Source organism: Diadema antillarum, unplaced genomic scaffold, assembly GCF_040938485.1.
Source record: "Diadema antillarum isolate AM-2024a unplaced genomic scaffold, OU_Dant_1.0 scf00000226, whole genome shotgun sequence".
In the NCBI taxonomy this organism is placed as follows: domain Eukaryota; kingdom Metazoa; phylum Echinodermata; class Echinoidea; order Diadematoida; family Diadematidae; genus Diadema; species Diadema antillarum.
Genome location: NW_027271115.1, coordinates 3,839,528 through 3,863,365, shown reverse-complemented (window position 1 = coordinate 3,863,365; position 23,838 = coordinate 3,839,528). Strand labels below are relative to the sequence as shown.

General features: G+C 37.9%; 1 protein-coding gene across 1 annotated transcript; it reads left to right on the top strand.

Annotated features, from left to right (window-relative positions):
- The first annotated feature begins 818 nt into the window (after window positions 1-818).
- On the top strand, window positions 819-23,838 carry LOC139724689 (uncharacterized). Its single transcript, XM_071635811.1, has 14 exons — window positions 819-959; window positions 5,404-5,486; window positions 6,510-6,684; window positions 7,066-7,358; window positions 8,342-8,478; window positions 9,362-9,551; window positions 10,698-10,814; window positions 12,312-12,563; window positions 13,756-13,831; window positions 14,150-14,424; window positions 15,443-15,546; window positions 16,114-16,363; window positions 22,505-22,699; window positions 23,222-23,838. Exons 2-14 carry the CDS (start codon window positions 5,411-5,413, stop codon window positions 23,836-23,838), a joined length of 2,757 nt encoding a protein of 918 aa, XP_071491912.1. The 5' UTR covers window positions 819-959; window positions 5,404-5,410.

Here is a 23,838-nt window from a genome sequence, read left to right as displayed (position 1 = left end):
TCAACTTTCAACTTTATCTTTCATTTCCATTAAATAAGCAGGGGTAAAATTTACACAATGCTTTAACAGAATGTCAATGGAAACACAATTTCTATGTCCCATCGTAGACCAATAAAAATGAATGAATGAATGAATGAATGAATGAATGAATGAATGAATGAATGAATGAATGAATGAATGAATGAACGAACGAACGAATGAATAAGATATGCAACCAATTTAGTCATGTAGGAGTTGACGGAGGTAAATTTTGATGTTGATGGAGGTTGGGCTGGGACAGGACGGTGACTTGGTAGGAAGAAAACATGAATCTTATCTCGAGGCAACTAAAGACGTTTCTTATTTACAACTCTACACACACAATAAATTTTGAGCTATAGCAGTATAGGGAGCATCATAAACATTAATGTACACATACACACGCACTGTTATATAATTACAACCAGTGAAGATGGAGACGTTTTATCTACTGCAAGAGGTAATGTAATCGTAATTCAATTGTTTCCCAGACTGATTGGGGGGAGTAATATCATCGCATCGACCAAAATTCTTCAATTGTCCTTTTGAACTTTGCTATTGTCCCCTCTACTCTCGAGAACAAGTTAAACGATTAAGACTGCGTAAGGCCATGTTTACGCACCCTTACTTCTCTCTGTTCTGCCAACGTAATGCGAGGTAAATGAGCGGCGATAACGACGTATCTATGATCCGAATCAATCATTAACCGTTCTGTATTTGACTAGTGGGTAGTACGCTGATCATGGCTTGGGGTGGAAAAATGGGGGCTAAAGTCTATATCACGGGACCGCCTTGAGATACTGTCAGAAGCACGGCGAGCACTCGACAAGGAAACGTTGGATTGTCACACCACCTGCACAAATTTGCGAAGTATAAGAAAGAAATTACATATTTCACCGAGGTTCGTCAACGTATGCCGGTGATTTCGACGGCGAATTGTGGTAAGTATAGTTCTTGCGTTTCAAATTCACTCCTTATTTCATTTCTTTATCATACATCAGGGAGCAGGAGAAGAAATTGCCATATGGTCATAAAACAACGCCGAAGATTTTGTCTCAACTGCAGCGGATCTTCAAAGAGAGACTCTGAAGGGGATGGTATAGTTTTGTATGAGACTTAGCTTCAGGTTTTTAACGTTTGTTTGTTTGTTTGGTGAAATAATGAGAAACTTCTTATAAAATATAAAAGAGCATGTAATTCTAAGAGGAATCAAAATTTATTTGATGAAGATTGGTTTTGCAATGGCTGAGATATCCAAAACAAAACGATCCTAATGAAAGGTGGGACTCACCTTTTTATAGGAGCTCTTTGTTTTACTTTGTTTGTGGATATCTCAGCCATTTCAAAACCTATACTTTCATAAAATAACCTTTGAATTCCTTTTAGAGTGATATGCTCTGTAACATGTCATAAGTGGCTTCGAAGTATCTAAAAAAGAGAGTTAAATGCCCAATCCTCATCCCTTTAACGTTGTTGTTATTGTTGTTGTTCTCCTTCTTCTCCTTCTCCTCCTCCTCCTTCTTCTTCTTTTTCTTCTTTTTCTTCTTCTTCTTCTTCTTCTTCTTCTTCTTCTTCTTCTTCTTCTTCTTCTTCTTCAATGAGCTTGACATCAAGACCGTGACATCAACAGGAGATTTGAACATTTCTTTTCTTCTCAATTCACATGATTTGCCAAGCTTATACCAAACCTGTCAATTCTTATTCACTCGCTCTTCATTCTTGCTGCGTTAGATATTACACATCAAGACTGAATGCCATACATACGGAATATACGAATTTGACTCATAGACTGCCAGTGTAAAGACTTTTGTATGTCAAATTGAATGTGTGAACGGCCTGAATGACTGAATGAAATACTGGAAAGATTGAAGGATGAATACATTTTTAATACATCATCCAATCGACTCAATCCTCGGAGACAGCAAAAATTCACTTTCACCACCAACAAGCCTTGCCTTGTCTGGTAGAAATCTCAAAGTATATTATTTTTCAAAGAATTTAAGTGATGAAGAGCAAGCGATCATTAGATCTTGATGATTATTATTGTCTTGCATCAATCTTGCAAATTAAGATGCTAACGTCTTTGTACACTAGAATGTTTATACGACTCACTTAATTGGTAATTTCAGATTTCAAAATATTACCACCCTTTCTAAAGATTTGTAAAGCTTTTTTTTTAGTAGAAAATAACGTATTCAAATACCAATGCTGAGAATAAAAAGCATTGCCCCTCCGATGATGATTGTGCGGTTTTTCCAAGTTCATTTCTCTTCAAGTTCTTTCTGAACACACAATGAATGATTTACAGCGAAGCGCGTCTATACCAGCAACCAACAGTGGGCAATATCTATGACACGAATTTGAATCAGATATTGTCGAATTCTTGACGACATTAAATTTGTGTTACATGATTAATTTCGAATAGAGCAATATCCCATTAGCATCATTGGCACAATTCATAGCAAAATTCTTGACGGTTTCAATCACTGTTCTGCACAGCCGCCCTTGTTTATTTTGAGTATAAATGTCAGACATTTACAAAAAGAATCTCTGTAAGGGCACTACTTATCAAAATTAGTGGTCAGTGATAGCTGATTGGCGCCGCAATAAAGATTGCACCCCTTCCTTGGCTATAACTCTCTCACATCCATCTTTTCACTTGTTTTCGTCGTGATAGGGCATAATAAGTATTGATTTTTACGGGGGCAATTGAAGGTTGATACGTTGTGAAAATAATATCTGGAGTTCTCCTTTAGAACCAGTGGCTGCTCTAAGCGTCGATACTTATTGACTATCATGCATTTATCATTATGGGTATTAAGATATCAATCAAGATGATTATTGTCATTATTGAGAACTGTTATCGTTTGCTTGTCCTTTATTACAGCGGTGTTTATCACTATTGCAGCCGTTATTTTTTGCTTGTCATTATTTACAATACCTTCAGGAGCGTGTTCAGAGTTAAACTATTGTTTTTTTCAACTTCGCTTTGACATTTCTTTAGTAAAGTTTCTGTTCCCGTTATCTTCTATCCCTCCAATAACTTCCTCTTTCCTTCTTGGGACTCAGGCTTTCCTATTTTTTACCTATTTGTTTCTTTTTTCTTTCCTTTTTCCCTTCCCAATTATTTTGATTTCATGTCAGTTGACATCGGTTCGTTTCATTTTGTTTTGTATTGTTGTCTTGTGTATTTTCTGAGGGTCCCATATCGTACAAGCTTTGCTTCTTAGTGGGACCCTCTATTTTCATCCCCATCCTTAGTTAATTTGTATTATACGCTTTATGTATTTTAACAAAGATATAATTGCGGGTTTTTTTTTTTTTCATCTGCTACTCATTTTCATATGTACTTTGTTAAATCACATTCTGCAATTATCGCAAACATCCTGTACATATGCATTATATACAATTTCTTTGTTTATTTGATGGAAGTGAAAATAAATTTGAATCATGAATCTTGAATACTGAGTAGTCTATTACTTAGCCTGAAAACACTTCAAACAGGAATAGGAAAGTTGATAATGTATAAATGAAAGAGAACATAAAAGGGCAACTCCAGACAAAATAAAATACAAGAAGCTGACGAGAAAAGGATTCTTGCAAAATCGATTAGAAAGGCAAGAAGGAGGAGCTAGGAAAACAAAGAGAAAATGAAGGAGACGGGAGAACAACAACAAGATAGGAATGATTTTTTTTTTGCACAAATTTAGCTACTACAGAGGGCGTACTAGTAATTAAAAGAAGAACCATAGTAAAACCACAAAAACAGATGTGTTAATAATGTCACACCAAACAAATGCACAGAAGTTTAAAATGTACAAATCTGTACGCACAGATATGAAAACTGATGAACAAAAAACAAAAAACAAAAACGGAGTTTACCAACAGCTTTTCCGGCAACCGGAGAGTATCGATAGTAACGATGAAAATAATTAAAAAGAATCATCAAGACGGAATCCAAATTTCGCAAAGTTTTCCATAAGTTCTCACTTTAGGAGCCGCTGATACGTGGAGCCTAGCAGAAGATTGTGTTCATTTAGGTAACCTATCTTTGTTTGGTCTCTATATACGATAAGCACGAAGCAAAGGTTAAAACTAATCACAAACTGACGCAAAAGTTATTATGTACAAAAGACGTTGTAGATTTCTGTTATCTCCGTTCTGTTGCTCCTTCCCTCGTTACTTGTCTTATACGTGAGAACAATTCGTAATGGCCAGAAGTGCCATTTTTGTATTTGTTGATAAAGCTATGAACAGATTTCCTGGGCGTGCCCAGTGCCTTAATCGCGTTAATCGTCTTGGTTAGCAGCCATCATTTGAAATATGAATGTGTTGGTAATTATATAGACTCACTTGATATCAAATATGCAAGGTTATTAGGCACAAACTGTGTGTGTGTGTTTTTTTAACTCAATCATTGTGTTAAGATGATGGAAGATGCACAAAGATTTTCAAATTTGCAAAGATGAGTAAGCGAAAACTAGATCAAAGATATCTGAAGATTTTTTGTTGTTGTTGTAACAAACCTAACGAACTCAGAAAAATATTAGAGTTCATTTTGAAAATCATTCCTATACCGTAAAACTTTCCTGTCCCATCACATTGAAATTTGCATCCTAAACAGACCCCTTATGTGGGAACAGAAAATTAGGCTCGTCCCACTAGATTGGTCGCTCCATCAGCGTTGAGAGACTATTGATCCAAAATGATGTAACTATGACGATAATGGCGAGTTAATCTTATCATGGTCCTTGAAACACTAACTTGTCGCTCAATATTGACATCCTGCGATTCATGTCTTGAACATGATCCCAACCCCCAAGTGTCATTCACCCTTTAAAATCAACATCTAGTCTCTTTTCAAGCATGTCAAGTACATGGATTGTTGACAGTTTCTAACCGCTTGGTCTGTGTTACAGACGCTGTAGTTGTCACACATTTCTAGTAATGTTTTTTTTTTTTTTTTTTTTTTTTTTAAACGGTTGATTATCAAACAGTAAGGGTGTAAAAAGTTTTGTTTCTCTTTTTTTTAATATAAGTTCCAATTCAATGTACAAATGTATGTGCTATGTAACTGATGCCTCGCTGCCGTTTCAAATGGGTGACTACTGCGTACATTAATCTCCATTTAACCTTATATTTCGGTGTATTTTTTCATATTTCCTGTGTAATTCTTGTCTATTAGTCATTGTATACTTGTTGAAATTTAAAAAAAAAAGATAAGCAAGGACTATTCGAAGGTTTGATTTTCGTGTCCGCTAATTTTAGTCCAATGACGACGAAACGAGTCCATTTGTATATTTTTTCTTTGCTTTACGAGTTGTTAATTGTGATCATACTCCTCATCTTATTTGATTTTTTCTTTCTTTTCTTGATACAATCCAGCGTCACCATGGAAACAAGATTACGATTAGGCATTCTTGTCTTTTTCTGTGCTCTACTGACTCCCACACTCTCACAGTGGCAAGGTATGCATCCCGAGATTTTCATTTTTTTTTTTCAGTTCAATCCAATTCAAATGAGATTTTATTTCCAATATCACATTTTTGTTGATACAATTTCAAGGGGAAAATACAATGTATACAACATTACTAGATATATACATATACATATACATGTGAAACTAATGTTCAAAATAATTGTGTTATTGGAAAAAAAGAGGCCCAATTAAAAGACAAGCTTGTAGAAATATGGCCCACTCAGAAAATCAAACTTGCAAAACAGAAAAAAAGTACGATTAATAATGATAAAGTAATATATTGATGATTGTAGACCCTGATAATAAGGTCATCTTAAGTCCACAGAGAAAATGATAATAAAATGAAGATGATAATGACGACATTTAAGGGAAAGACGTACGGCTGATCAAAATAATACATCACATCGCATTCAATACAAATTTATTTGTAAAAGAAAAAGTCTAATGGGGAGGCAAAGCTGTTCTCACTTTTGGCGTAATACAATGATATAACGATCGTCTCGTGTTCACCTTGGAGAGCTTTATTTGCTTGGAAAACTGGTTTGACTTCAGTGAGCTGAATCTTCTATAAACTTCCTTTTGGGTTTGACAATCATTTCCTCAACTGTTTTCAGCTTCTCAAATATAGAAATTAGATTTTTCTTCCTAGAAATGAGGTTTTCGGGATTGGAGCAACATTTTAACGAATTCGATGAAGAATGCTTAAATTTAAACCGAAGGGAGCTACTGTTTTGTTCTTTCAAAAGGGAACATAAAGAAATGAGCAACTAAAACAACAACCCCGGAAAATGAGATCAACGAAATAATAAATTGAACTGTGAATCAGCAACCAAGTGCTACATTATTCTACCCGTAAAAATACAGTAGATAAGCTCCCTATCAATATGAATGACAACAGTGACTAATTACCAGCGAAGACTGCATTGCATGAATTAATTTGAGTAAATGTTGCAATATTAATCCATGTGGAGAGATGCATTCATGTCAGTGTCACCGATGCTCCTTGTTGCAGAGCGGGCTGATAAATGTGGTCTACAGGGCAACGGACCCAGTGCCGCGATCGTGGGCGGTGAGAAGGCCGAGGAATATGAATGGCCATGGCAGGCCGCCCTCTATCGTGGCGGGCGGAGAATATGCGGCGCTTCGGTGATCGACTACGAGTGGGCGATCACAGCCGCTCACTGTGTGTAAGTAGTATTAGCTCTAGCTTAGCTTGGGGAAAAATTGTACGGGATATGGGGACCCTTCATCAATATCATTGCCATATTTTTTTTTTTTAGTTCTATGATAACATAAAGGTTCTGGCTGATCACATTGCAGAAATGTTTTGTTTTTTTAATCGAAAAAAAATTATCATCTCGTGAAAATTAATTGATTTTAAGTAGTATAGATATACATGCTGTTTTCACATCCATAAACCGAGTGAAGAGTGTTACAGAATCTAAACATAAAGTGCAGCAAAAAGCTTGGAAAAACTTGTGAAAAAATTCAAAACTTCATCTACAGTAAGTTGTAGTAGGCAATTGTTTCCAATACGCTTTAGATATGAATATTCAATATTCTTCCAGTGACATCATATTCGAACCTGAGATCTTCGAGTTCAAGGTTGGCTCGACGAGACTCTCCAGCAACGTAACAAGTCCGGTCCAAATGGTTCGGGCTACCGAGGTCTACGTCCATCCTCTGTACAGTGATTCGGGCTTCGATAACGACATCGCTCTCTTTAGAGTTGGGGACCACTTCAGTTTCCCGACCGACAACGCAGTCAACTCCGTCTGCCTCCCGACGGCAGATATGGCCGATGACTTCGAGGCTGGGACAACAGCTGTGGTCACAGGGTGGGGTGCTCTCGAACAAGGGGGTAAGGATGTGTTCATGTTACTCTTGAGAAGAGGTGGGGGGGGGGGGCTTAGTCGCAAATTACCTTTGACCATTTCAGGGGAGCGGGAAAGGTCTATGGAGGATTGTTTGCCTGGGGTTTGTTTAGTTTTGTTCTTTCGCTCATCGGTCTAGATACTCTAGATCTAGACCTTCGAGATTGCTTTTTGCAACTTGTAGTTCGGAATTAAGCTATTTTTTGTTGCACGATACGTTTGCCAAAGATTGATGTCAACTAACTAACGTATTCAAAGTTTATACACGCATTGATTGATAACAAAAAGTCGTTCCGGATATCAAAACGTCTTGCAACTCGCCTGTTGGGTACCCGGCATTGCAACAGCTTATGTTCGTAAACTAGATTCGATGTAATGATATGAGTTGATGATCTTGTTATGGCCGGTACCAAAAGCTTGTTACCAGGTTGTCAGGAAAAAAAATACTGATGAATTTGAAATACATTGAAAATGGCTGCTTTTAATGAGGAAGATGCATAATGCACTTCCGTTCGAATAGCATCAACCAACAGCATAATATAGCACATTCATGTATTCAAGACGGTCACAGCCACTATATTGAAAATCAAACGTACAGTATGAATGTTTTACCGTTAGAATCCAACCAACAAGTATTTTCTGCTCTGTAACATAGAATTGAACTTCTCTTGTAAATCCATTGGAATGAACATTAACCATCTTAACATGATCAATTATGTTTCTGAGTCGGACAAGCCTATAGAGAATAATTATGACTAGTAAAATCTTTTAGTAAAACATTTTTGTCACAGAAATATGCATGAAGATTCAAATACAATGTGTAAGTGGCCTATACAGTAAGAATAGTATACCACCCTGTATGCCATTGGTGTTCGAAAATAGTGGAAGAGAGTACATTGAAAACCGACTTCATGAAGCATGAAATATCTATCCCCTTCTTGTCACCCGACTCCTTCCAATCTTCGGACAGGTCCTTCCCCGGACGAACTCTACGAGGTCGAAGTTCCCATCGTGGAGCAGACCCAGTGTAACGAGTGGTACGAAGGAGAGATTACGGAAAATATGATTTGCGCTGGAGTCGAGCAGGGCGGAATTGATTCTTGTCAGGTACATCCTACTCCTGATATCTTATTAGTATTTATATACTGGATTGAGGAGGGTTTACCACCTCTCCGACGAATTGAGATAAGTACTTTTGATCTGACACAAGTGGTGATGATTTGAGGAAGAAGATAATTTCTATTTCTTGTCTTCCCTATTTCAGTAGTTTATCAGAGCATGTCTTATTTGAACTCAGTTCCTATATTGATTTTGAAATTGTTCTTCCTTTCTCTACTTTTGAAATCGGTTACCTTGTTTTTGATTATACATGATTTATTTTGACTTGATCATGCATGTGGTTGATGCATTTCAAGTAGTCATAAGCTTTGGGATCCAATTTCGAGGTCAGATGCCCTTTGAAATGATTTGGACTTCCAATAACCGTATTTCTTTATATTGAATTCTGCAATGGAATCGAAACTCATCGAAGTGTTCAATACAGAAATGATAGAAAGAGTATGGGTAACCATTATGAGGACCAGGCCTACCTTTAGATCAATCAGTGTCTTTGTGAAACATTCCATTTCACATTGTTCCTCACAACCGTGCAGAAAGCTGACCGACACAGCGACAACTTATATTATGCACAGATGCACGTACCCTCTGCAATTCAAGTTTTGACTGAGTTGTTGTTTTTCCCTAATGAAATCAAACTAATCAGGTGACTCGTTACCGGGTTCTTGACAAAATCATACAAATAAACAAACAAGCAAATGAAACAACAAACCTAAAGCAAAGCAGAACAACCGTACAACAACCAATAACAAACAAACATCCCCCCAAAATATGCACATTGCAACAGTTTGTAGCTATTCATTAGTCACAATGGATCAAAACTACATCAAAAGTAATGAGGTCTGATACCTTTTGGCTACCAATCTTTTTACAGGGTGACAGCGGCGGACCAATGGTGGCGCTGCGCAATGACAGTACGGGGCAGTACTACCTGATAGGGATTGTGAGCTGGGGATATGGCTGTGCACAGCCGAGCTTACCTGGGGTCTACACCCGGGTCACCCAATTCGAGGATTGGATAAGCCCGATATTCGACGGAGACGATACCACCAACCCCACACGCTGTAAGTTGCCTTAGTTGTCCGATGGGTGACTCCATTCCGTGTGAGCAGATTTTAATGTGAATGATTATATAGACAAATATATTTATGTAAATAAAAGTTGTATATATATAATAATAATAATACATACATACATACAATTTCTATAGCGCCGTTCTCCACTTTGATTAAATGCTCAAGGCGCTTTACAATTGTACATCAAAGCAAACAGATTGAAAATACAAGTACATCACAGTAATAGAAGAAGGATGAAGAAGCAGAAAAAAAAGACATGAAAGTCTGTCTTCAAAAGACACTGGTCTTCAAAATGCACTGCTAAACAGATAGGATTTTAAATTACTCCTGAAAGATGTTATAGAGCTCGAGTCTTTCAGCTCACGAGGAAGTGAATTCCACAGTGTTGGTCCAGCGTGAGCGAAAGCTCGTTCCCCCCAAGATTTCCTAGAAAACGGAATATGTAAGAGACCTGAAGTTGAGGATCGAAGAGTTCGTGAAGGTTGGTATTGACGAAACAAACAAACATTGTAATCAGGAGCTGTTCCCTCAATAACATGATAAACCAAAAGAAGTATCTTAAACCGAATACGCTCCTATATATATATATATATATGTATATATATATATTCACATCGAAATCTTCTCACACGGAATATATATATATATATATATATGTGTACATATATATATATATATATATATATATATATATATATAGAGAGAGAGAGAGAGAGAGAGAGAGAGAGAGAGGGAGGGAGGGAGGGAGGGAGAGACGAATTGACTAGCGTCAAAATAATGTTGCGATCTCGGAAATTATTTTATAGTTTGGGTCCCACCTTTTATTATAGAAATTCTTTGCTTGTGGATATGTGCCAGTTTTCATCAAATAAACTTTAAGAATTGTATGCTCTTTCACATTTGATAAGAGGTTTCTTGTTAAGCCCCATCTCAACCAAAAATACGCAATTTCTCCCGCAACGGGATCATCTCTGTCTTGGCTGAAGGACTTTCCGGTTAAGATCGACATGGCATCGTACCGAAAGATTTCAAAAAAAGAAGTTACGATAAACTGTTTTCTCATCTTATCTGATTTCCATGGTATCTGATATGACAACCACGCCCTTATCCCCAACCCCCTTTCCCATTTTACAGTAAACGGCACGTGTGCTGAGGACCACTTCTTGTGCAGAGGAGGAGAATGCATCCCGAACTTGTATCGCTGCTCTGGATCCGGACAGTGTTACCATGACACCGACGAGGAGTTTTGCAGTAAGACAACCTCTCACAAACATCCACAGAGACACCTGTGTGCAATCACCATCTCCTTAAATGCAGAAGCATAGAGATATATGTATAAGCTGCTGTCTCTGTGTTATTCACATAATTATCGTCATTGTCATTGTCATTACAATAATGATGCAATTGTCATTGATGCACGTACCATTGTCGTTGTCACCCTATATTGATAATCATAGCCAAATTAACGATCAACATTTTTAACAGATTATTTAAAAAAATATTATTGTTCATTTCTATTCTATTCATTTTTATCATCATTATCATTATCATTATCATTATCAGAGCAGATTTTTTTTATGTTATTATTATTATTATTATTATTATCATTATTATTATCATTATTATTATTATCATTATTACTATTGTTATTATTATTATTATTATTATCATTATTATCATTATTATTTTGATCATCGTTATTATCATTTTCATGATCATTTTCGTTATTATCATGTGTTGTAGTAGTATAAGTAGTAGTAGAAGTGGAAGTAGTAGTAGTAGTAGCAGCAGCAGCAGCAGCACTAAGATTAATAACTCTGACTTGGCATTTCGATGAAATCATGATTCTCATAATTTTCATACTTTCTTTCTCTACCATTCTTTTCTCTCTTTGTCTATCCTTGTTTCTTTTTAATCTTCTCTTTTATATTTGCTTTTCCTCTTCTCTATACAGGTTATTTTAACTCTTCCTTTATCAGCATCATATTTGCAGTATATGTCCTTTTTCTTCTTTAAATATCAAATCACATTTCGAAGGCGCATACGTTAAATGTTCACAGAAGAGTATGTCTGTGTGTATGTGTGTGTGTAAAATCCTTAGGAGATCATGAACAAAACAAAATGTCGAAAAGCAGGTGACATTACAGGCATGAAGAAGCCCTACTGCTTTGTTCCACGAGTCTGCGGGAAAGTAGGTTCAACGATTTACTGGCACGTGGCTTGCCTGAATTTATTTCATTCATTCATTTCCCATCTCTGATAAAACGTGCCAATAAGAAAAGAAAAACGACTAAAACGTAGTGAAAATATGAAAATTTAAAGCTGTTTGGTCAATATTTTGGTAAATCTATTGACCGAAGTATTGACCAAATAGCTATAAATTTTTGTACTCAATGAATTGCATACATAATGTTAATACACCTTCTGTACAAACGATTCTTATTTTTTTTTTTAAGCAAAATTTCATGCTTCTATGACAAATCCGGTTTTTTATGCTAAGTGTAGTTATGAAATATCTCATACTATCCAAAAGAAAAAAAAAGACAAACAGATTTTCAAGTGAGTTACATCTGTGCAGTGTCCCAAATCATGAAATAGCATGTAACAGATGATATTGAATTACTCCTCACATATTATGCACTTACACTTAATTTCAAACTCGCAGTTATATCATTCCCCCTGTTCAGCGTTATCGTCATATTATTCTTTTGATTTGCATCCTTCTCCCTTAATTTGTCCCACACCAAGGTGGAACGCTGAAAATGTTCGACGTGTTTTACTACGAGAGAATCGTCGCTGATGACATCAGCAGGGAGGAGGTCCATCCCACGAAGGAGGACTGTGCAAATCGCTGCCTCGCCATTGGCTGCAGAGCATTTGACGTCACACCCCAAGGAGAAGACGGCTTCCAATGCGACTTTGCCATGGCAGGTTACAGTACAACGCGGGAAGACAACGACGCAGATAGAACCTTCAACCATTTTGTCTTTCTCATCCAAGGTAATGATGTACCCTGCTTAAAGGACAAGTTCACCTTCATAGACATGTGGGTTGAGTGAATGCAGCAATATTAGCAGAACACATCAGTGAGAGTTTGAGTAAAATCGGACAATCCGTTAAAAAGTTATGAATTTTTTAAGTTTATGCTCCGTCACGGCTGGATGAAAAGACTACTATAGCTTGTGATGTCACATGAGTACAACGATATAAAGAAAGAATAAAGAAAATTCAACATATTTCCATTTTTCTCGCATTTCAAAAGAACACTCGACTTCTCTCTTTCAGAAGGCAGGGGTAATAATATTACCCTTAATATACGTCCGTAGCAAGTCGAAGAAATGTGCACTTTATTCAAAAAGTAAAGTTTTATGAAGTTCTATTTTTATTTTCCTTAATATAGTTGTACGCATGTGACATCATACACTGTAGCAGTCTTCTCTTCCAGCAGTGACTGCGCAGATACTTAAATATTCGTAACTTTTGAACGGATCGTCAAATTTTCCTCAAACTTTCACTGATGTGTTCTACTAATATTGCTGCATTCTCTCAATCCTGTTATGAAGGTGAACTTGTCCTTTCATTAAGTGATCCGAGTATCCTGTAAGATTGTATTTTTACGATCTCTTCTTTATTTCTCCCCAAGTGTTGTGCAGGAGGTCAACTCAAAAAGCCCTTCGACTATCAACTTCAAACTTATGTCATTCATGTATCACGTCTTAGAGACGACAGATCTAGTTTGTTTGTTTGTTTGTTTTTTAGTTTTCTTTTGCAGATGAATACTTTCACACCATGTACGCCTGTGATAATTATGTTGGCACATGTATGGTGTAAAAGATTTGAAATGCTAAAGGAGCACCCCTCTGTGTCTCAGAATTATTGACATGAGTGACAACAAGTGATGATTTTTTCCCCAAGTTTTCATTATCAAGAGCATCATATGCATAAAAGATGAGAGCAGAATTCATTTGATTGGGATTCCTTCTTATCATTATCATTATATTTTCAATTAATGTGAATGCATGAAAATGTGTGCGAATCAAACTTAATCTACCGGTCGTGAAGAACGTTTAACTCGTAAAGACTCGTGAGACTTTAACAGCGAACTAGTTTGTGATATGGAGCCAAGAAAAATTACGTTAATAACTGTAATATATGTAATTTTTTGTATCATTTTCATCCCCTCTTACTGCAGAGCCGGAAGCTGTGTTCCAGCAGGCGGCTGGTGTGGTCGCCTCCCCGACTTACATGCCCGGTGCCGATACCAGCCTGTAGGTCATTTTCTTCGTCCATTTCCCCCCATAACTCAACATACCTCAGTATGGCTTAGTCATTTATGAATCAAGATAAGACTTTATTTAAATAATATAGAAAAACCTTCGTATATTTTACGGTTGTATGTATTTTGATGAGTTGCTGCCACTGTCGCGAAGAATTATGTGCCTATGCGTAGTAAGGAGTATGATTTTGTTCAGAGAATTGGTTTATCTGCCCAAGGACACAGTAAAGTCCACAAAACTGTACATGACACTATCGATTTATGTACTACACCTGATGAGAAATTAAATTATGAATTGTCTGGAATACAGAAAACAATATACCTGGACCATCAATGTCACCTTCGCGGGTCGAGACACTCTTCGATTCAAACTCCTCGCCGTCAACAGCTCCGCAGACTGTGAAGACTTCGACCAGAACTTCGCCCTCCTCTCCGTCAGCAGTACCACGACGGCGGAGATGACGTCGCTCTGCCTGAATGACGCGGCCTTGGAAGTCGAGTTCAACATCAAAAGCACGGAAGTCATAGTCACCCTCATGACATCGGACGCGGTCGAGCACGGCTTTCTCCTCGACTACGAGTCATGTAAGTTTGCTACGACACTGATGGCGGCAATAGATATCACAAAGAGGATACCAGAGGGCTATTATAAACAAGACATACAGAAAGAAGACCTTCTTCCTTGTCCATGTGAGAGCCGGGTCTAGGGCAATTACCCACTAGGCAATTTCCCTGGTCCTAATCCTAATTCTAATCCTAATCCTGAACTTTATCCTAACCCTAACCCAAACTCCTAACCCTAACCCTAACCCTAACCCTAATCTTTACTCTAACCTTACCGCTAACCAGTATTTAACCAGGGGTTAATTGCCCTAAGCTTACGGTGAGAGCCATTGAATATTATTCAGAGGATATACAAAACAAAACCAAAATCATGATGATTTTTTTTTCAGAATAAACAAAACACAGTAGGTCTCATTTTGATGAAAATAAACATAGCGGAAACAGCAGTAGTTAGGTTGTATTGATTAAGTGTAGCATCTTGCGTTGACATGTCTCCACGTGTGCTTTAGTAACGGTAACACACAATATTATTCAGAACATCATTCACAACATTATTCAGCACGTTACCTCTGGGATGTTGGATTGCCCAAATCTTCAGTGCTTTGCAGATCTGATATCAGCAGATCAGTAAGCAACCGCTTAAGGGAAGTTCATCCCATCCACTCCTCCGCCCACTTCAAAACAAACAAACAAACAAACAAACAAACAAACAAACAAACTAACTAACTAACAAGAACAAACAAACAAAATGAACACCGTGAAATAAGAATTACTGAAAGAGGAGAGAGAAAAATAAATGTATGTTACGCCCATACGTTGCAGATGGATAAAGATAAATATGAGCTCTTTGGGAAGTTCAGCAATCTCCCTGAAATAAAATAATTATTTTTAGTAAAAATACAGCTTTAATTGACTCCATCGTTCTCTTTGTATTTTTACGGTAATCGATGGTAATCAGTTGATTGATTCAATAGCTTCGAATTTTCAGCTGTCTTTACCTAGCTGGCATATTGCATTTTTTTTTCTATCTTTTTTTTAGATTACGACTGTGACGAGACATACACCGTTGGTCCAGGCATAGTGACGTCACCAAACTACCCATCCGACTACCCTAACAGCGTGAGATGCAGCACACTCCTTCAGGTAAATCTCTTGAGGTCTCCCAGCTATAATAAAGGAAATGTAATATAACTGAAAAGAATTTAAATTTTTTTATGAATGAGATTATGTTGACGAAAATAAATTTTACAAACAAAGAAACAAACAAATATAGAGCTATATGTATAATGAAATATGTATATCTATGTTTATAATTATGTACATACGCACATTCATATGACCAAAATAAACATCTATGATAATTTTGTACACTCAAAGATTTCACGTTCTCCAAGCATCGTTCAACGTCATCCCTTATGGTGATAAGACTGTTATATCACATCATAATGTTTATAAGCACCATCATACTAAATGTAGACAAAAGCAATAAAGATGAGCTGGGACATTAGTCTTCCATTTTGTCATATTCTGTGAGGCAAGAACAAAATCCACCTTGAGGTACGATATGACGCGATTGCATGATTTGTAGCCATAACGTATTGAGTAGCATGCCTGATATGTATGGAAGAGTTTGATATTCGATGATGAACACTCGCCTCTCTCGAGACTTTAATCTATCAATTCGTCTATTTGTATCGTTTGCACCGCCAGGCTCCGGAAGGAGAGGTGGTATACCTCCGGTTCAACGAGATGGACATCGAGTATGAATCCTTGTGCCGATATGATTGGGTGGCGCTCTACAATGGCACGACCTCCGACGACCCCTTGCTCCGCTATTACTGCGGAACCAACGTGCCCTGGGGAACCTTTCAATCCCCGACGAACAACCTCCTGGTCGTCTTCTCCTCCGACGGTTCGGTACCGGGAGGTGGTTTTAAGGCTACCTACGATTTTGGAGTAGGTAAGACTTGGCTCCTATTGTTGTACTGTCAAGTGACAGTACAGATTAACGTTTGATATTCAAATTCCCTGAGAATGTGCAGTAGGCCCTATCCGTGAACTAACCAACCATTCGCTTGGAAAGTTTTTATTATTATTTTTTGTAGTCTAAGTTTTTTTCCAGAATGGCTCTGATCACTTTATCATGATTATCGAAGTTTGCTGAAGATGCTCTCGAGAATTATCATGCACAAGGCCTACCGATATTACTAATCGCAAACCGATAGAAAGATATAGTTACTTTCTGAATAACAACAGAAATTCTGACTATTCCCTCAAAATTACTGCTGTTGACAAAGTTGTGAAGAAAAAGAAAACATGTATCTATTCACATAGTTATATGTGTTTGTGTTTGTGTTTGTACATGTATATGTATTCGTATTCTTATGTTGTTCATGTGTGCCTCTCTCTGTGGGGTGGAGAAGTATTGAATAGATTTGGATATCGGACAGAATTGTTACTTTACCACCATGGCAGTATAGGCCACACCATGTCTGTTGAGTGCTTCCAATAATTGAACCATTGCATGCACGATTCGTTATGGAGTATTGGCTGGAGATGAGGATTCGGCATAAAACTTTTTGTGAGATTTTTAGAAACCACTTTTGTGAAATGTTAAAGAGCATGCCGTTCGAATAGCAAATCAAAGTTTACTAGAGGAAAATCGGTTATCAAACGGCTGAGATTTCCAACAAAAAAAGTAAAACAAAGCGATCCCAATCAAAGTTGGGTGCCATACACTGTAAAAAATTTGTTTAGTTTCTAAACACCTAACTAAACACTTTTCTGTGACAGTTTAAAAACACTGCGACGTGTTTATATATTAAACATGTTTATGAACTAAACACATGCTGTGTTTATTTTCAGCACACCCTAGGTGTTTATTACACACACACACATGTTTATATTTTAAACGGTTCTGATGTTTAAAAACTAAACACCTGCTGTGTTTATAGCCTAAACACCAAACGTTTACACCGTAATCACTCACAGTGTTTAAATACTAAACACCGCACAGTCACATAAACACCCACAATGTTTAAGATCTAAACACTGAACCAAAAAATAAACATGACGCACTGTTTACGATGTAAACACTGCGACATGTTTATTAGCTGTGACAGATTAAAAACACTGCGACATGTTTATTTGCCATTTTAGTGTTTATTCTCAGAACACATGTCTGATTTTTAGATCGATCACAAAATTGCATACACTAAACATGTGACATGTTTACATATTAAACATCGTAATTTCTCAGTGTTTATATGATACATGTTTACACCTTATACATGCTGAGTGTTTATAATATGAGACATGTTTACACATCATACATGGTAATTTCCACGTGTTTATATGAGACATGTTTACACATCATACATTCATACATGCTAATTTCTACGTGTTTAAATGAGACATATCATCATGCATGTTAATTCCCATGTATTTATTAATGTAAAGTGGATTGTTTCCACTTTTTTGCATGGAATAAGATAAACGCATAACATTATATAGAATTTACCCAGTATGTACCAAATCATCAGCACACTTACATCGCATAATACCAGGGAAGACCTGGGTTAGCTTTCAGAAACATTTTGGCTACAAGAGTTAAAGGCAATTCTCTGAATGCAAGTTATCAAAACATCAGTCAAAGCTTGGGCAATATCTGATGAATAATAAGTTAAAATCCTTTAAAGGGGAATTCGAGTCCAATAAATAAGTCTGATAAAAAAGAGTAAAACCTTACCAGTTTAACAGTAAAAATTTGAATGAAATCGGATGAATGATAAGGAAGTTATCAAACTGTGAAGATTTGCTAATTTCTGCAAAGCAGTTAAAAGTGGATATGAATATGCAAATGAGTGAGTTGACCATGCCATAACAATTTTCCATTGATCGTGTACCCCCCCCCCCCAAAAAAAAAAAATGATGAAATTCAATGTTTATGTTAATGAAATGTGAAACATTATGGTATTGCTGGTTGAATAACTTCAGAAAAGTGATAAGTTAGATATATCAGGACTTGAGCCTCGGGAATAATTGCGTTTGACTGAAAAACTTGAAATTAAGTAAGTTGTGAGGGAATGACATGCATACATGATATTGTTCTTTTCACTGCGACGTTCACTGAAAGTACATGTAGGCTAACAGTACTGTATTGATTTTTCACTTTTGGTATTTCGAGAGAAATCTTAGAATGTTAGTGGATTTCAAAAGGTGAGTGAGAAAAAACTTCTACCTTGCTAGAACCTTGGAGAAAGAAGTCAAACTCAATGGGTATACATGAATAGCCTATTAGAGTCTAATCAGTCTCATCATACTCCACATAATCATGGTATGGAGGGCCACTTTAAATCTCGATACAGCAGAATTTTTGGTAAAGACAAGAGGATATGAACAAAGAAAAAATAATGTATTGCAACTGGAGGCGGGAGGGTATGCATGGCTGTCATGAACACGCGATGTGATCAGCAAGACTCTTCCCTTGTCAATTTGTCAGTCAGTTGCAAGACTCCTCCCTATTCTCCATGCATGTTGTACTACATTTCTGATACCTCTCTCCATGTGACCGATTTCAGGAATATCTCAGAAAGAAAATATTAACTACCGAATGCTGCATTTCCTATCAGGTGTATAAGAAAATTGCAAAGAATTCCAAGCAAATGCAACTACTGGCCTCTTATTTGCGTCCAATATCTGCTGATTGTATTTGAAGCACCTGAGGGGAATAAAAAATGAAATGGCTGATATTTTGATTTGATTTGTTTTGATTTCTATATTCCTTTTTGCACAAGAATATAACAGAAAGCCAATCGAACAAAGTTCTTGAGTAATATCTTAACAGTGAATTACAAGGATATTGGTTGATGAATAAAATGAAGTGAATAAAACTGTTTTTCTTAGTAGTGCAAAACGATTTCGAGCAAGTGTCTTTACTTAATAGATAACATTACAATTTTACGTACCAGCTATTAAAATAAGACAATTACACATATCTATGAGCAATAAGAATACAGGTGACCATTATCGTAAGCACAGAGGACAATAGAATCGCTTTGTTTTGGATATCCCTGCCATTTCAAAACCAATTTTCATCAAATAAGTATTGAATTCCTCTTCGAATTATATAGGCCCCCTACCTTCATATTTCTTTAGAGGTTCGTCATTATGTAATACACGCATACACGCACACGGAGAACTGAAGCCCCAGCGCATACAAAATCCTATCAACCCCCATATGATTTATTTTATTCTAGTATACAGGTTTAGATGCACACTGCCAGTGAAGAAAAAAAAAAACAAAACAAAAGAAAGGTTGCTCTAACAGGTGGGATGCCTCCTAATAGGTCTGTAGTGCATCATGACGATGTGAGACATCACATGGCTAGCGGGAAAAAGATTATTAACATTCAAAATCATTATCCATGGTTCATTCCCTTCATATGGCATGTAGGCCTGTAGATATACTGTATATCAGTATATCTTGCGAAGTCCTTGTAATCCTCAGATGTTTGCACTCTTAGACGGGTTGTATAGAAGTAAGCGCATGCATCTTTCATTCTAATCCAGACAGGTTTGGCGTGATCCCTGATCAATTCTTCCATGACGTACTGGTGCTGGTAAAAAGAAATGATTACACAAGGAAAACAAATCAGTTGGCTTTGCAATACAATGGACTTAACTGCTCCCATAGATTCTGAAAATGAATGGATAGCAAAGAAGTTGACTGAATCCATAAGCAAGTTCAAATTAAAAGGAATGACAGAATCCCTTCATCACATTAGCACATAGTGTCTTGCGTCAGTTTTTACTTACTTTGCTGAATTTTCTGGAAATAATTCAAGTCTTTTTTGTTGTTGTTGTTTCTTCTTTCTTATTCATCATCATTATCAAGCAGAGTTACGACCATACTGTATCCTTTGTTTCTTGGGTGAAGATTTTCACATCTGTAATTTACACTTTCAACAATATTTGCAACAAATCAATTTTCCATATTTATTTTAGCTAATGGATAGAATTCGGGAGTCGGGAGTAGGTAATCCCCCCCCCCCCCCCCCCCAAAAAAAAAAAAAAAAACACACACACACACACGCAAAACAGAAGAACTTAAAGCATCTAAAATCTGCATTTTATAGAAACTCATTTACATGCCCTTTAAGTACATAATATTCATTGATTTGGCTCTGCAATTTTGAGTACTTACTTGATTTCCACTTTCCACATGGGTAGTACATGGTATACAGTGATGTACTATCCCCAGTCGATTTACTCTGCTGACTGCACCATGCCTCGTTCTCTGCCAGCAGATGTAATGTCTTTCAGGATTTATACAGTACACGTCAGGACATCATCGTCACCCACTTTGGTGCCATCGCCATCCCCTTCCAAGACATCCTAATGGGCTTTACATTCAATTTTCACCACCTGTTGAGTGAAGAATTTACAGGGAATAAAACTGAATTTCGCTCAAAATATAGTCACTAACCCATCGTCATTCACATGAAAGATACTTCATAACTTTGTAAAATTAAAGATACAGTGAGTTTACCCGCTAGGCCGAGTTTACCCATAACTACGGTACCGGTAATTTGCAGAGTGTAGGCCTAGATATTGTAACGTTAACAACACTACACGTTACAGTTAGAGCGTTCCCCCGTTCTAACGTAACTTAGTCGTTAGACTTAGAAATAGAAAACTAAAACAAACGAGCAAAATCTTTAAGGACGTAGCTTATTTCCACGCCTACTACAGTTTTACATTAAACGAGGGCGATTTTGCAATAAATCTTGTTATTCACCGACTTAGCAGACTTAGCAGACTCACCGCTTTCATGCAGGCCGGCCAGGCTAGAACTTTATCCCTTCGACGCCATCTTAGCTAGATCCGCTCCTTTGTTGTTATATGCAGTGCAATCGAGTCAGAGCAGCAGCTCAGTTTATGCATGCAGTTGATCGAGTCGTAAGTGCAGTGTAGTGGACGACCAATCAAGCCTAGAGAACGAATGCGCACGTACTGTAGGCCTACGCACATCACGCTGCTGGGACATGCAATCGCAGCATGCACCAGCCAGCCAATCAGACAGATCCATCCGTACAGGTACGTACGCGCGCGCACATCTCCTTTCCCGCCAATTGTGCATTGATTATGGTCATAATCATTCATAGCACGAGTGTGCGCTAGAAGCGCACGCACAGGGCACCACTGCGTGCGTTGTGTCCGCGGCCGTCATGTCACATGCGCTGCTGACTTGTAGAGTACGAGTATCACAGTGTTTATGTTAAACATGTGCGGTGTTTAGAACGTGTTTACGAGGCGTTCTAAATGTAAACGCGTCTGTTTATCCTGACAGTAGAAGTGTTTAGGCCTAACCAACAAACATTTGGGTAATGCCCTAAACCATGAACGAAATCATTAACAAAGGCAACTCCCATTTTTTTCTAGCAGTTAAAATATAGGACTGTACCTGCGAAACCAAAATATAAATTTATTACAGTTGTATTACATATTTTTAGGTTATCCTTTTTCCTTATTGATTAGGCATTTCCATGAAAGGCCTAAAACATGAATTATTTCATAGTGCATCTTGATGTCGTAACAGTTTCCACTTTCTCGTGATAAAAGGAAACGAAAAATTGCAATTTACACACCATTTCCAACACTTCTCCATATATATATATGGACATATTGAGATTAACATAACGTGACCAGAATAAACACTCCAACTAAACACTCCAAGCTAAACACTTTAACTCTCAATATTTTACACGTGCTATACACACCGGGTGTTTAGATGTTAAACAAAGTGTTTAGATTTTTAACACTGTGTTTAGTTCATAAACATGTCGCATGTCGCATTTTTTACAGTGTATTTTATGAGTATCGATTTGTTTGGATATCTTAGCCATTTCAAAACCAATTTTCATAAAATGAACTTTGAATTCCTCTTAGAATTACATGTTTATTCTCTTTTATATTTCATAAGAGGTTTTTTTTTTTACTATCTCACAAAAAAGTTGGAAACCTGAAGTCCCATCTCGACCAAAACCATACTATCCCTCTAACGTATACTTTCTGTGATATCTTTGTATTCCTCAAACAGCCGCGGAAGCAACACCCGATCCCGATATAGCGTATATTGCTTCCCTGGAGGGTGAACTGTCCACGTACAAGTTTGGTATGGCCGGAGTATGCGTGGCCGCAGCCCTGATAGCTATCGTCCTCTCGGCTTCCCTGTACACGGTGAACAAGCGCGATGCCCAGAACGCCGCCAAAGTAGCCAAGCTGGCGATTGTAGGTGAGAATCGGCTGCTCCGTAAACGGAGGATGCATGCACAAAAGCCCTTCTTACTAGTGATTGGGTAAGAGATCTACCCTGATCTCCGCATGGTGTCATAACATTGTGGGAAATATATGACGAGTACTCAGTTTTCGCCTTCCTGGTGTGAATGCCTGAAGACCGACATTGTTTTTCCTCACGGAGTCACGTGCTTGCCCCCCCCCCCCCCCCCCCTCGTGGGCAATTGCAGAGATATGACATCGGGATTTTCTATAAACCTATCACGTCAAGTCAGGATATAGTGTAACTCAGATTCATGATAGCATGTATTGTCAGTTATCGACAATGTCTACAGGCCTAAAATCTTAATCAATGTGATCAGTTACAAATAATCACTTTATGTTCAGCTAACACTCTTTTGCAACCAATCTCAGGGATGCAGATACACGCTAATGACGAAAGCCAATATTCCTGCGTATTTCAGATCAGTCTTTGCAAATCAGTAATTGCTTCTCCATATCTTATGACTTATTTCTTCAGAAAACGGCAATGCCAAGCCTGGCTATAACAGACTCGATTCGGTCCAGGACAATGATTACACGGATATCGGACGCGATGAGAAGAAACCAAACTTTGATAGCCAAGGCACTCAAGCTACGAAGACCATGATCGTTGCGGAAACAGGCGCAGACTCTGCTAAAGGTATTGACGAAGTCGATGCTGGTAAGGTAAACGAGGGCTTCGAACCAGATTACAGCACGGTAATTGATCGTGCTGAGGCAGCCGACGCGGTTGAGGCCGTGGCTGCGGCCATCGATGAAGTGGCCAGCGGTATAGAAGAAGTCGAGAGCGATGGGTCTGATTCAAACACCAAGGTCGTTGTCGTTGACGTAATCGCCACGCCGGATTCGGATAAAGAGCAGACTCTCCCATCGAAATCCGATGACATGCAACCCCCTACAGCACCTGACGCAAGACCGCCAACTCCTCCGTTTGACGCAACGCCACCCCCTCCCCAAGCTGACGAAACGCTCCCGCCTCCCCCACCTGACGCAACGCCACCACCACCACCTGCTGACGCAACGCCACCACCACCTCCTCCTGCGGATGATGGGGACCAGGACAAGGAAGTGGCTTTTGGAAACACCAGTCTCTAA

Excerpts from the sequence above, each read along its gene's own strand:
- LOC139724689 (XM_071635811.1), top strand. The coding sequence starts at position 5,411 with ATGGAAACAAGATTACGATTAGGCATTCTTGTCTTTTTCTGTGCTCTA. Across the intron at positions 5,487-6,509 it reads CACACTCTCACAGTGGCAAG|AGCGGGCTGATAAATGTGGT; the intron begins GTATGCATCCCG and ends TCCTTGTTGCAG. Across the intron at positions 14,425-15,442 it reads TCTCCTCGACTACGAGTCAT|ATTACGACTGTGACGAGACA; the intron begins GTAAGTTTGCTA and ends TCTTTTTTTTAG.